General features: G+C 23.4%; 4 protein-coding genes across 4 annotated transcripts; 1 reads left to right on the top strand and 3 right to left on the bottom strand. All coding sequences in view use genetic code 6, as the record gives it.

The window, feature by feature from the left end:
* Positions 1-153: 153 nt before the first annotated feature.
* TTHERM_00765110 (fatty acid desaturase) lies at positions 154-1,592 on the bottom strand (the record flags this gene model as incomplete). The annotated part of the gene is made up of 2 exons (XM_001025371.1): positions 154-687; positions 1,044-1,592. The coding sequence occupies 2 exons, from the start codon at positions 1,590-1,592 to the stop codon at positions 154-156; spliced, it is 1,083 nt and encodes a 360-aa protein (XP_001025371.1).
* A 1,543-nt stretch (positions 1,593-3,135) lies between these two features.
* Positions 3,136-5,241, bottom strand: TTHERM_00765120 (hypothetical protein; the record flags this gene model as incomplete). The annotated part of the gene is made up of 1 exon (XM_001025372.3): positions 3,136-5,241. The coding sequence occupies one exon, from the start codon at positions 5,239-5,241 to the stop codon at positions 3,136-3,138; it is 2,106 nt and encodes a 701-aa protein (XP_001025372.1).
* Positions 5,242-5,706: 465 nt separating this feature from the next.
* On the bottom strand, positions 5,707-10,701 carry TTHERM_00765130 (alpha/beta hydrolase family protein; the record flags this gene model as incomplete). The annotated part of the gene is made up of 3 exons (XM_001025373.2): positions 5,707-9,812; positions 10,047-10,424; positions 10,620-10,701. 3 exons carry the CDS (start codon positions 10,699-10,701, stop codon positions 5,707-5,709), a joined length of 4,566 nt encoding a protein of 1,521 aa, XP_001025373.2.
* A 991-nt stretch (positions 10,702-11,692) lies between these two features.
* Positions 11,693-14,403, top strand: TTHERM_00765140 (hypothetical protein; the record flags this gene model as incomplete). The annotated part of the gene is made up of 3 exons (XM_001025374.4): positions 11,693-12,181; positions 12,232-13,107; positions 13,165-14,403. The coding sequence occupies 3 exons, from the start codon at positions 11,693-11,695 to the stop codon at positions 14,401-14,403; spliced, it is 2,604 nt and encodes an 867-aa protein (XP_001025374.4).
* Positions 14,404-14,548: the final 145 nt, after the last annotated feature.

Consider the following 14,548-nt stretch of genomic DNA (forward strand, 5'->3'; position numbering starts at 1 on the left):
GCAAAGATAATCACAGAATTTCATAAATAATGTACAACCTTATTTATTTATTTTAAATTATTTATAAACACACAAATTTATTTTGAAATTTTCTTAAAATCTTTTATTTATATTTAAAAATCTTTCAAAATTTATTTTTGAAATGCAAAAATTTCAAGAATCTTTCTTAAGCTTGATTTCAGAAGTATCAATTCTTGAAAAAGGACCAATATCGGTGTTAAAAATGTATTCATATGCAACTCTCCAGTAACTTGTATGATGAGGGAGTCCTTCATAAAATTCAGGGGCCATAGCTCTTACTTTAGGGAGGAGTCTCCATGGGACTTGAGGGAAGTCATGATGCTCAAGATGATATCCTAAGTTAAGATTAAGTATATTTCCAGATCCAAAGTAATCGTAATTTTCTTATCCCTTAACGAATTCATAGTGTTCAGCAATGGCATGAATAGCCAAAGGATGGAAACCCATACTAAAAATACCAGAAATGAATAAATAGAGGAAAGCGTATGGACCAACATAAGTGAAAATCAAATAGTCAGTAGTCAATATGAATAATAAGTTAAATATTTCAGGAGGAGTAGGAGGCTTAGGAGCAACAACAAAAGGTCTAATGCAGTAGAAAAGAGGCATTAAGAAAATGTATAACATTTTTTTTAATGGAGTGTTGAAGAATCTAATTTCCCATTCCTTTTTTAATTATAATAAATATTTTTAATTATTTAAATTAAATTATGTGATATGAGATTATAAATATAATTAATTAATGCTACTTAAAAATAAATTTTAATCAAACACTATTTTTAATTTCATATTGAGTTTGTTTGCATGTATGTTGATAATTTGGTTAAATTTAACTTTAGTACATAGTTCTTTCTAAAATTTTAATTAATTTGAACAAATTAACTCAATTTTTGTTTGTAGGAGTAGTTTGAAAAATGATATAATTCTTTAAAAATTATTAGCAACTTAAAACGAAATATTATATTTTTATTATTAAAAAAGAGCAAAAAAAATATTTTAAAAACTATTATTTGGATGCTTACAGTTGGAAGATCTGTGTCTCTTTGAGGATGTCCAAGAGCTACGTGATGCTCTCTATGATAATAACCAAAACTCATAGCAGAAGGGACTGTAGAGGGTATGTTTGCTATACAGGCAAATAAACGATTCAAGTTAATACTTTCGAAAGCTGTATAGTGGGTTAAGTCATGAACAAGACAATGCATAGTGTGATTAAGAGAAGCACTAATAACATACATACAAGTCAAGAAAACAGGCCAGCTGCAGTTTTATACATAATATGCAAGAGTAACTTAGAAAATAGCTATTGCTGCAGCTAAAACACCACTTATAGGGTCTTTTACGTATAATTTCAGAATATCTGGGTATTTTTTTAAGATAGCATTTCTTCTGATAGTGTGAGGTTCTTCATGAGGCATTATATGGAAATAATCTTTTCTCTTTTCAAATCCAGTGTGTGTATAAATATCGTAATCCTTAGGGATACTACTTTATTTATTTTAAATAGACTCAAAGATGATTGGTGTCATAGGATCTGCTTCGAACTTTTTGTCTTCAACCTACTTAGACATTTTAGTTAACTGCGTGATTGGTTTAAAAATATCTTTATTATTAAAATTAAATGGGTATTCTTTCTTTCTTTGCTTTGCTAATTTAATTTTTGACAAAACAATTTTTTTATACTGAATAATATTATTAATTTTTTTTTATATTATGAATTATTTTTCTTATCCGTAATTTATATAGCTCAAATCATTACTACAATAATCAAGCTATTTTATGACTTCTGCCAGAATAAAAATTATAATGTAATATCTAACTGTACACTGATTCCTCTAAATTACACAAACATATTTTTAACTAAAATACAATTTTTTTCAAAAAGCTCTATGACAAGGTCATATTTTATTGAAATTTTATTATGATTTTTAGTATCGCAGCAACTAAAAATAAGGGAATTTTGTTATTTAGCTAGATTTCTAAAATTTATATTGATTGACGTAATATAATGTGTAATTATCTTTCAAAATATTAATTTTAATATTATGTTAAAATTAAAAGGGAACAACCTCATTTATAAATAGATTATTTTTAGATAAATCAGGAAAAACATGAAAATATTTTTAAAAATTGCTTAGTATAATAAAATAATGAACTTTTTTTATTTATAAAAATAATATTATAAGCTAAAAATATAATTTAATTAAGGGAAAAACTAAAGATTTGAAATCAGAAAGTGATAGATTATAATCAAGTGTTTACTTAAATCAAATCTATATGCTTAAAGAAAAGTCAATAATGATCCAAAAATTATTCAAAAATAATATTTGCTTACTAATACTTTCATAAAATTTTAGCGGGTTTTTTGAAATATAGAATGTTGTGATGGATTTGTTTTTGTCAACTAATTTTAGTATGCTCTTTTAAATAAAAATTAACATATCATCATATATATATTCTATAACAAATTTATTAGCTTTTACTCTTAATTGTTAAATTTTAAATTAAAAAAAAATTTTGAGAGCAAAATATGATATTCGCTAACTAAAGAGTATAAAATACACAATTTTTAGGTACAGAAAAAATTAAATTTTTCAATTCAAAATTACATTTAATTAAGACAGAAATATTTTGGATATACATTTGATTATGTGATCAATTTTTATTCTAAAACAATGTGACGATGTTTTTATGATGTAAGTAAGTATAATAAAAATTAGTATCTTTTCTAACGCTGAAATAAACAAACGAATATATATAAATAGGATATTATAATAATAATAATGATAATTATGTAAAAAAGCATATTTGGTACATTAAATTTATTTTTATTGAATTTTTTTAAAGAAAGGCAAGAATATAAAACATGAAATACTTTAATAGAATAATTGAGTATTTGGAAAGGCTTTGATAGGCCTTGTGATATTATAAATTGAAAATTTGTAAAGATGATATTATTTCATGTGAATAAAAATTCTTTGTCATTCTCTGTTACTTTTTTTTTTAATTTTGAAAAAAATTAATTTTGTTAATTTTTTGATACTTAGATTATTCTTATTGTTTACATTTCAAAGATTGGCTCTGTTTACTTTAAGACTAGTTTTTTAATTTTATTCAACTGTTTTACATGCTAAGCGGGAAATATGAAGATTTTGCGAAGAAATGCTTGATGAACTCATTTTTTAATTTTCTCTTTTCTTCAATCATTCCTAGATATCTCAGTTCACAAATAGCGTTATAGTAAGAAGCTAGCTGCTCATCTTCATCTAATTCAATTTTTCTTTCTCTTAAGATAGATTTGTATTCTTTAAATGACTCTGTAATTGTGAATTTTTTTCCATACTATTCTAAAATATGAATGAGATACAATCCATCAGCATTACTTTCAACTATCTCCTATTTTTTCTTTTTATTTTAACTGATATGGTTATTATACATAGGATCAATTATTTTTTTATGTATCATCAAACTGCCAAGTATATCAGGCTTACATTATGAGCTTAATTATGAAATTTCTAAAGAGAGTCGTGCAATTGCCATTATGTTAAATGTTTGATGCAAATCATAAGTTATTTACCTAACTATATTTTCTACTCTTTCCTTTTTCATTTGATTTGCTTGCTATGAAATGTCTTTTTCTGACTGAGTTTTACTAATTTATTAGGATTTTGCATACCTATCTTTTGAATGAAGATTATAACTTTTTAATTTTTATATATCATCATTTACCTATTTATTAATATCTTAAAGGTTTTGTGCATGAATTTTGAATATTTAGTTTCCTATTATATCTTCACAGAAATTTTTTAACAGCTATTAAATTGATTTGCATGAAATATTTGGATCTTTTAAAAATTCATTTTATTATGCTTCTGTCATTACATACCTTTTATCTTCATTTAAAATAATTTCTATAATTCTATGACTCTAATCAATGAGTTTTTGCGAAAAAGAGTTATCTTCATTTGATACACCATTAAAAAAATTCATACCATAAAATCTCTCTAAAAATTCAATAATTATTTATATTTCCTTTTTTTTTGTCCATAAGTCTAACTTATCAATTAATATATTGGAGCTAATCTTCTAAGATTTTCTTTATGGTTTGTTTTATCCAGCTAACTAATTTAAGGCATATTCTTTCATTTACTATAATAGTTTTATTAAATCTTCATCTTCCTGATGCTCATACACAAAATTAGAAATAGCCATTTTAACTCTCCTTACTTAATCATTATAAGTAATTGAGTACAAATCAAATTCATTTAACATATCCCTTAGTAAGTTTTTAGGAAGAGGAGGAAATTCTTCTGATTTGAGTAAAAAAAGTAAAAAATTAACAAATAAGTCTTTTTGCTTGCAAAACTCAACAGTGTATATTTGAATATCTGGAATAGAAATAAGTTAGCTTACTGGAAATAAAATGACTAATTGAATAAAATTTTAATATTGCTCATATTCTTCAAAGAAAAACTTCCCAATATCGATCATATCTTATTTGCAAATATTATAAGCTCCATCAAATACACATAATACTAAATGAGGCTAATCATATTTATTCTTCGATTTAATTTTTTAAATTATATTTTCTACCTCAAACTTAAAGTGTGTTAAAATTTTAAAAAGTTAATTGCCGCCTTAATATTTAACAATGTGTATTTCTTATGCTTAATCTTCACTCATTGTTTTTATATCACATTCTAATTATTCGTTAAATTCTAATAGTAAGTCTAAATTCGATTTATCTATCAAGAGCTAGATATAGTTTAAAAATAAAGGCAAATCCTAAATTTTACTATTAAGTATATTAAATACTTTTTATATCAAATATTTAAAGTTCTCTCTTTGTATTTCAGCCTTTTAATTGTCAATTGTGATATTATAATATTCAATTATGTCAAAAAGATGCTTAAATTTATAATTTTTATCAATAATTTGCTTTGATATATCTTTGTAATTATCCTTCAGATTTCCATATTCTTCAATTTCCATTTCTGCATTCTAATTATTTTTCTTTTTTGGTTTTTATTCTTTCTTTTCTTAGTTACAGTCCTTTTTAGTCAAACATTCAGGTATGACTACTTCAATAGTTTCTTCCCAGCCCTACTATTACTTTTTTCTTCTTCCTCTCACTCGCTTTTATTACACATTCTATTCTATATTATCATCTTCATTGTTGCTAAGAATAGCTTCTTCCCTATCTTCGTTTTCAATGTCCATTTTTTTTAAATATTTTTATATCTCAAATAATGCTAAATGTTAATATATCTTAATAGTTATATCTTTTTGGCGCAAATATTTTTAAAAGATTTATCAAAAGGTTTTTCTAATTTATATATTTATTTTAAACTAATAAAACTATACTATTTTTTATTTACTATTAGCCTATAAAATTTAAAGTTATTTAAGCACCATTTTAAATTTAATTTCTCGAAAAAAAAATTCCATTTTTTTATTTTAAAAAGTGTTTTTCATCTGTACAAAGTGTTATAACAGGAATAAATATTCTACATAGACATATTATATTAATAGAATTATGCTTTCACATAAAAATTATTGGATAAAAAAATGTTAGTAATTTCTGATTAAAGAATTTGATTATTTTTGTAAGTAATATAAAAATTATATCATTTTAGCTTTAGATAGATTTAAACTAATATAACAAATATTTTAATATTCAAAAGCTCATTTAAACTAATTCATATAGACAATATTGTTTATTTGATTAGATTAAAGATTGAATCCATTTTTAAACTAATTTTAATTAGCATTGTTATAAATGTTTGAATATTAGTTTTATAAATTATAGTTCTACATATTATTCTGCTAAGCTAGTGATGCCTAATTTTATAATGCATTAGGGGTTTAATATTAATTAAAAGGGGAAAATCCAATTTTGGATTGAATATAATTTTATTGTATGACTTCTTCGTTCTTTGAAAGGATATGAACAACTTTTGTATTTTACAAGTTTCTTATAAAATCTGGTTTAAAGGTTGGGGTTGTTGAAGACCTGTTCTTTTTTGAGTCTTCTTATACATTTAAAGTTTAGTTTAATTTATTCTCATATTGTTTGCTTAAGTTATTTATTTCAACTGTTTCGTTAAGCTTGCTATTATTACAAATTTGCTTATCTTTACTCAAATTATTGCTATTACCATTATTTTTATCTTCATTTTATTAGAATTGTAGTTAGTTTGGAGCTGTTACAAAATTATCTAAATATTATTGGTTTGAATTTTAATCTTATTTATTCATTTATGTCTAATTAAAGCAATTACCTTACTAATTATTAGTTGGGGATTTACAATCTATATCAAAGAGGTTTACTTTGACATTTGTAATATTCTTAAACATTCCACCAGAGTTATAGTTTTCTTATTAAAATGGTGAAACGTTTTCATTCTTTGTAAATTTTACTCTTTAAATTGGAACATTATTGGCGCTTCTTTTATTCTTGAAATCAAATTTGCTTTGATTTTTTTGGTGAGAGACTTTATTAATGTAATCGTTTTGGCTAAATGTTTACTAAAAATTTGAATTTTAAGGGTTTTAAGTTTAACCTGTTTAATTTGTTACTGTAGAATTTGTGTTTTTTTGAGCTGATTGTTATTTATTTTTATTTTCAACATTCTAATTTGATTGTAGAATGTTGTTTGTGTTTTACTTAGAAAATGTTTTGGAGTTACTAGACTGAATTTATGTATTGGTATTGCGATTAGAAGATGTCATGTTATTATTTGCTAATATTTAGAATTAATTGACTGTTGGATTTTAACTGTTTTATTAGTTATTATTCTTGTTCGATTTTGATTTTTAATTACTAGCACTATTGACTTTTTCACTTCCATTTTTTTGATTTGTTCCATTGTTGGTATTACTATTTTTCTTATTTCTAGGTGTAAAACAATTAAAATCATCATACTTGTTGTTATTTCCTTAATTAATTTAAGAATCTATATTTTTACTAGGGAGAGTGTTACAGTACTTTTAAGAACTTTGGCTAAGATTTTTAGAATTATTTTATTAAAAGCTTTGCTAAACTTTTCTACCTGAATTTTGTAACTGCTATTGGTTGTTGTTAGTTGATTTTGTCATGTGATGCGGAGTGGTAACACAAACTACAGGAGTGTGATTCATAGTTCCTGGTTTTTTGCTTGAACTATTGTTAATCAATAAATTCTTATTGATAATAATAGAGTCGCAGCTTATAATTGATTCATTGTCACCCTCAGCATTAGAAATTTTAGAATTTTCATTTTTGCATTCTTTATTCATTTGTTAACCAATTCTAACATAATGGTTAAAGCTTTGTGTATTATTCTATGTACTGCTATTATTGTTATTGTTAATTGTATTTTAACTGTTATTTGCAATATTAGCTAATAAATTATTGCTACTTAAATTCATCACACTACCAACGATACTTATATTATTTGTTTATCTTGGACTAACGAGTGTAGTAGTTTATTATTCATTCAAACTAACAATACTGTGATTATTTGCATTTATACTGCTTTTATTATTGTTATTCATTTAATTAATTATTTAGTTATTTCTGTTTTAATTGAAACTAGAATTAATACCAGAACCTTAATTATTTAATATAGTAGTAGTATTACCACTGCTTGCAGGTATACTATTATTATTGCTGTTTAATTCTTCTGGGACTAAAGAATTTTATTTTACTATATTTTGCTTTTAATAAGTTTATTCATTTAAATTTTATAGATTCATTTAGTTTGAAATGTTATTTTAAATGCGTGGGCGATTTATTTTATAAGTAATATTGTTTGTTGTAAATGTATTTGATTAAGGAGTCAAGCATTAATCATTCATTTATTGTTGATATTCGTTACGCTAAGGTTAAATTATATCCATTGTAGTTGCCCTAAACCTATTTTACACTTCTGAAGGATGAATGCTTGATTCAACAGATTGAGGTTATGAAAGCATTTCAAATTAAGTTTTGGAGTCTTTTTTCATATGGTTGCTGATTGTTCCATTTGTAGTTGAAACTCCGTAATTTATAGGAATTGATTTTACAATAATAGAATTCTCTCCTTAGTTACTTGCCCCTGTGACTAAGTTTTCGTTTACATTTAAGCTTTATGATTTATATAGATTATATTAATTACTGCTTTTATTATTTGAAAGGTTAGCTTATTGCATTTATTATTACTAGAATTGTTATTATTGCAAATTACCTCCATGAGGACTGCTTGATTATCTAAAGATATTATTTTAAATATTTTGTTATCTAGCTAAAGAATTGCAAGAAGGTGTAGCAGAGTTAAGAGTGCTTCCAATTTTACTTTGTCCAAAATCTATCGAAGTATCACAATTTATATTCTGATTATTATTTAATGGAGTTTATGGAGCTTAATTTTGAATATTCTTGATATTTGAATTACTTGCACTATTTTAATTATTTGAAGCGTTTGAGATTTCTTTGTAGAAATCGAGAGCACCCGTGAAGCTAGTGTTAGACCTTTCTCTTCCATAAAAAGAATTGTTTGTAATATTTCCTAAAATATTTATATGTTGCTATTAGCCAAAAACTGTAAAACTTCTTTGTTATTAATGTTAAGTGCTGTTTTGCTAAGAATTGTTATTTGTGCTTTATTCAGCTTAGTTGCTTTAAAGCTAGTTGCTTATGAATTACTACTAGGAAGGAGTATTGTTATTATCTTAAAGTAAAACAATATTTAAAGGATTGTTTGTTGTTTAAGTTGGCTAATTAAAATTAAATATGTTGCCATTTGAGTTATTGGAGTTGCTACTAACATTAGTTTAATGAAGAGAATTGATTCTGCTGCTATTTTTTTAGTCGAAGTTTTTATAGGCAAAAGTTGCAACTTATTTATTTTCAAAAGCACTTATTGCCGTTTATGGAATCATAGGAGCAGCAGGACCTGAAGTTTTTTATTCAGAACTTATAACATTATTAAATTTTCTTTCAAGATTTATCTATATATTTGGAGTAGAGGAGCGTGAATGAGCATGATGGATTGTTTGGTTAACTATGTTATTATTACTAGGTATTTATATAAGAGGCTAGCTTGAAGGTACTTGCTATACATATTAGTTGCTCTTTTATTCTTTGACACTATTGTAGAAATCGAGGTTATTATTGGAGTTGTTACCTCTTTCAACTGAAGACTAAAGGTGATTCACTAAATTGGGAGCTTACACACTTTTAATCCTTGACCTCTAAAGAGCTTACTGCTAATTAAAGGTATTATTTTATTATAATTGTTAGTGAGATTAAGTTGAACTTGTTTTTCCTTATAATGGAGAAGATTAATCAAATTATTATTGATTCAGCTATTGAGCTGCGGTTGTTTCTTATAGTTTTATTTAATTTGGAATATCACTTGTTGTGTTTTTTATAAGGTTTTATTCAAAAAAATCGCAACATTGCTTTACTAATTTGACTGGACGCTACTCGTGGTGATCTCCGTCAAAATACAAAAGCTTGTTCTCTCCTTTATAGTTCTTTTGAATTTTTTCAGTATGATGAGATTTTACAAAACTATCTTATTTACTAGCAACAAACAAGCAGGGAATAGAAGCCTTTTCTAAATTTTTTAGTACATCTAATTCTTCAATATTAAATTTTGCTTTTTCTAAGATTGTTGATTAAATAAGACTTAGTGCACCTTTGATTAAAAATTTAGGAAGACCAGTTTTCATGGCTCCAATTTCAGATGCAAGTTTCATGAAATTAGAAAAAGGAGAATCAAAACAACCACAAATGATAGATGAGTTATTTTATATATACATCAGTCCTAAATTCATTTTAATAAATTTTTTTAAAAAACTGAGAAAATAGAGTGGTTAATTAACAAATATATTAAAGTAAATTTAGTTATTTTTTTGATTTCAATCAGTTTTTTGAAAAACTTAATTCAAATATTATTACACTTGCTACTATTTGAATTTTATGTATTAAAGGTTAAATCAATAACATAATTGTCCTGCTGTTAGTTAATTTAAGTTTATAAATTAAAAGGTTTTAATACCTGTAACTGCGCCCATTGAACGACCCCAAATTCCTATTTTAGATATTTGCCAGTTTTGTTTTAAATAATTAACGACTATTTCTACATCTCCTAACTCATAATATCCAAGAGATATATACTCGCCTTCAGACTGCCCGCTTCCAGCGAAATCAAAAATGCATACTGATATACCTTTATTAATTAAGTAATCTACATATAATTAACCTTCTAAACGACTACCGCTATTACAGTGTAGATAAACTACACATGGTTAAGGAGTATTTCTCTAAATAAATTCATAATAACTACATTTAAGAGTTAATCCTAATTTATTTTTCAACTCAAAGTCCTATCTTTTTACTTTCTCTCTACTCTCTTATGTAAGCGTAATTTAAGGACCTTTTTATAAAATAAATATTAGTATTTCAATATAGCAATATATAATGAAGTTAATTGAGTGTTAATTTAGGATTAGTTTATAATGATTAACAATCATATTGAAAGTAAAGTAGTAGTTGTATGCTACTAAACTACTTACTGAATAAACAAAAAACTTAGGTAATTCCTTCAAAATTATTTTATTAAATTGATTACCTAAATCAGAGGTATTATAAGTTTATCTGGTAGGTCTTATAATGCTCTTCCAGAGACTTTCATAATTTTTAAAAATATCCATTTTGGTTTTGATAATTAAAGTTAATATTATCCTTGATTTTATTTATCAAAAATGTGTTAATAGTTTATTAAATGAATGAAAATTAATTGTTTTTAACTATAAATATTTATTTCTAATTTTACAATAATAAAATATCAAGAAAAATGAAAGAATAATTGAAAGAAAAAAAAATTGAAAAATTAGTTAAATAATTTATTAATTATTTGATTTTTAATTAAATTCTGCTTTAAATAAAATGAAATCTCAAAGAAAATAATGACTAATCACTAAAAATTCATTCTAATATCATATAGTTTTTGCTATAAAAAACTAACACACTAAATTTACTTAGAAGTACATTTATTATAATATGCCTATTAACATAAAGCAAAAAAAATTCAAATGGATTATTAATTTAATTATTAAATATCAACTGACTTTTATTCAATCTTGATAATTAATTATCTTTCTTAAATCTCATAAAAAGGTACTTTTTAACAATTAAAAATTTTAATACTAAAATTCTAAACATAGCAATAAAATATTATTTATGATTATGATTTGGCAATGGAATGTAATAGAGTATCTTACCCTTATTGTTTGAATTAGTTGGTATACTGCTAATAATTTTAATTTATTTTTTTAGAAATTATGATCATATATATACTATCTTTTATTTTTTTGCATATTATTTAATTTATATTTTGCTAATAATTTATTTTCAAAGTATTTAAATCAAATGGTAAATCAAATTAAAAGTAGGATAAATATATTTAATCACTGAAAATTTAATAAATTAAATTGTGTCTCTTTTACATAAATTTTGTATAAATTTAAAAAAATTTTTAAACGATGACACACTATATATTGTTATCTACTATATATTAGAAGTACTCATTAAAAAAAGTAGGTGTTAAGTATTTATATATATATTTTTTTTAGATAAATAAATATATTTATTTATTACTGAAATAATAATATATTTTTTAAGAGTAAATTTGAAGTAATTTGCATGGACAACTTATTTGAATATGTAAAGCAGTAGCTATTGTGTGAAAAAGAAATCATATAAAATGTATATGATTTGTTATAGTTACTCAACTCAGAGTTTGCTAGAGAACTTTTAGATAAATAATAAGGAGATTTTATTATAACATATTACTTTTCACGGTAGTCAAGGATAAAGAAATTTAATAAAGTATCAGATGAACTAATAAATTAAATTTATAAATATAGAAATTATAATTATATGATGCAAAATTAGTTTGATAAGATTATGCAGGCAATAACTATGAGTAAAACATTGCAAAATGAAGAATAAAGCTATCAATTTTCAGATATACTAGATATTGGTACTATGTTTAAATTGCTTGAGTTAGATTGGATAAAAAGGCATAATATGACAAAAATGCTTTCTTAACCTTAAACAAATAAAAAAATTGAATAGATTAATTTGAAGGAAATTAATTAAATCTCAAATAATTAAAATTATTTATTAACAGTAATTACTTAATTAAATTTATTTTTAAAATTAATTCAAATTTTATTTAGGACAAAGACTCAAGTTTGTAGCTATACTCAAATTTAAATGATTTAACTAATACTAAAAATAAGAATATTAATGAGGACCTAACTAAATTATAAAAAGATAGTTTTATTATTGAAATAGGACCACAAAAGTTTATTAATTAAGGAGAAGAAGAAATAAAAGACTCTCAATAAAATAATTTAGATTTTAATTGTGAAGAGGTTGATAAAATTATTTCAAAAAACTAGTAGAAGTGTCTTGAGTTTTTTAAATCAATTAAAGAAACTTGGAATTTTGAAGATTTAAAGTAAGGTTATTTTGAAGATATATAAGAAAAATGTATTTTCCATCATACTTTGAGTGAAGAATAAATTAAAATCTTAAATAAATATGAATAATCTATCACAAAATGCAGAAATAAAATTAAAGGTAATTAGAAAGTTTAATCTCGAAAACTTTAATCTTAAAATTATGAGAGCTAAGGTGAAAATGAATAATAAGATGAAAAATTAAATGGCAATAAATAAATTAAATTAGAAGGGTAAGATAATAATTCTTAAAAGTAATAAAATGCTAGTGATTAAAAGATAAAAAAAAAAAGAGGAGGGTTTAGAAAAAGAAGGAATCAAGTAAATCTGGATCAAAGTTAATAAGATGCTTAATAGAGCATAAAAAACGAAAACTATTAAGTTTAAAGTTAAAATTAAAATTTGAAAGAAAGCTCTAAAGATATACACAATTAAAATGAGTAGCTTAATCAAGCTATTTGCTCTGAACAAGTTGAAACTACTGATTCAAATGAAGTTAGTTAGCAAAGTTAGCTCAATTAAGATAAGATGCAAATAGAGGAAAGCTATTTTTAGAATCATAATAATAACACCGAAATTAAATCAAGCGAAGTAAAAAATAAAATTTAATCATTGTTATTTAAAATAATTTTATTTACTAAAATATAGCAACAATAAAATAGATTAGTTTAAGAGTTTAATAAAATTGAATAAGAATAGTTTGAATAAAATGAAAATAATTTACTAAATCATAAGGTTGATAGTAGTAAGATAAAATAGCTAAAGGTAGAAGAAAATAATTTTTAACTCTAAAGCCCCTTACAAATTTAATTTTAAGATAAATTTAGTAACTTTTAACCATACTCATTCATAAATTCTCCTTTTCCCTAATAATTTAATTGCAAGATTGAATAATTTTAATTAGAATAATTGAATTATCAAAATATTTAAATGAACAACTCTGAATAAGAATAACAGAAAAATGAAAAGTTAAGCTATGTATAAAATGATTATAATACCACAATAATAGATGAAGTCAAAGCAAGGGAATTAATAGATAATAATTTGTTTGAGAATATTTAATTAAATTTTGAAAATAATAACTTTGAAAATGTTTAAAAAAATGTAAGCAATTAACTAAATTATGAAGATGAATATGTAAAATAATAATTAGAATAAAATAAAATAACTCATGTTGATGATAATTAAAATATTAATGATTAAAATTTTTAGATTTCTTAAGAATTATTTAAAATAAAAGAGGAGAGCTAACTTATAAATGAAACATAAGTTCTGTTAAACAATACAAGTAATTAAAATTAGATTAAAAATAAAGATGAAAACAAATAAGAATACATGGATTTACAAAGTAACCTTAACGAAAATAAAGAATTCAGATATTAAGATTTGATAATAGAAGAAGAAGAAAGTTAAATATTAGAAAAGTTAATACAAACGGGAAAGTTAAATAAATCTCATACTCAAGTAAATGATGAAAAAGTTATTTTGGACAAAAATAAATCTAAAGAAAAAGATATCAGTGATATTTCTAACTAAGCTGAAAATGCATCAAGTCCAAAAGACTCACCAATCAAATTAAGAATGGTTGATATTTTTGAGTTAAAAAGTCAATCAAATAATAATATTTCTAATTAAAACACGTCTACTGAAAAATAATCTGAGCTTATATCTTAGAAAGTTAAATCACCTAATAAAATTTAAAAAATGAATAAGGAAAAGAGGAAAAAGAAAATAGGAAAAACATTCAAAGAGTTAACTTTGCAAGAGCTTGAAATAATCAAAAAATCTTCTCTCAAAGATGCTTCAAATTTAGCAAAATAATTGGGAATGAGCTATTAAACTATGAGGAAAGTTATTGCTAAAGTCTAAAATGGAAACAATAAATGAAAGAGCTAAATTTTTTGATATTATTTTTTTAATTAAAACAAATATTTTATTTAACTATGATAATTTATGAAAAAAAAATTATTTTAAAAATTTTTATTGTATTTTATACCAATTTGTATCAATTAATAAATAATGAACTTATTTT

This window comes from Tetrahymena thermophila, assembly GCF_000189635.1.
Source record: "Tetrahymena thermophila SB210 genomic scaffold scf_8254284, whole genome shotgun sequence".
Taxonomy (NCBI): domain Eukaryota; phylum Ciliophora; class Oligohymenophorea; order Hymenostomatida; family Tetrahymenidae; genus Tetrahymena; species Tetrahymena thermophila.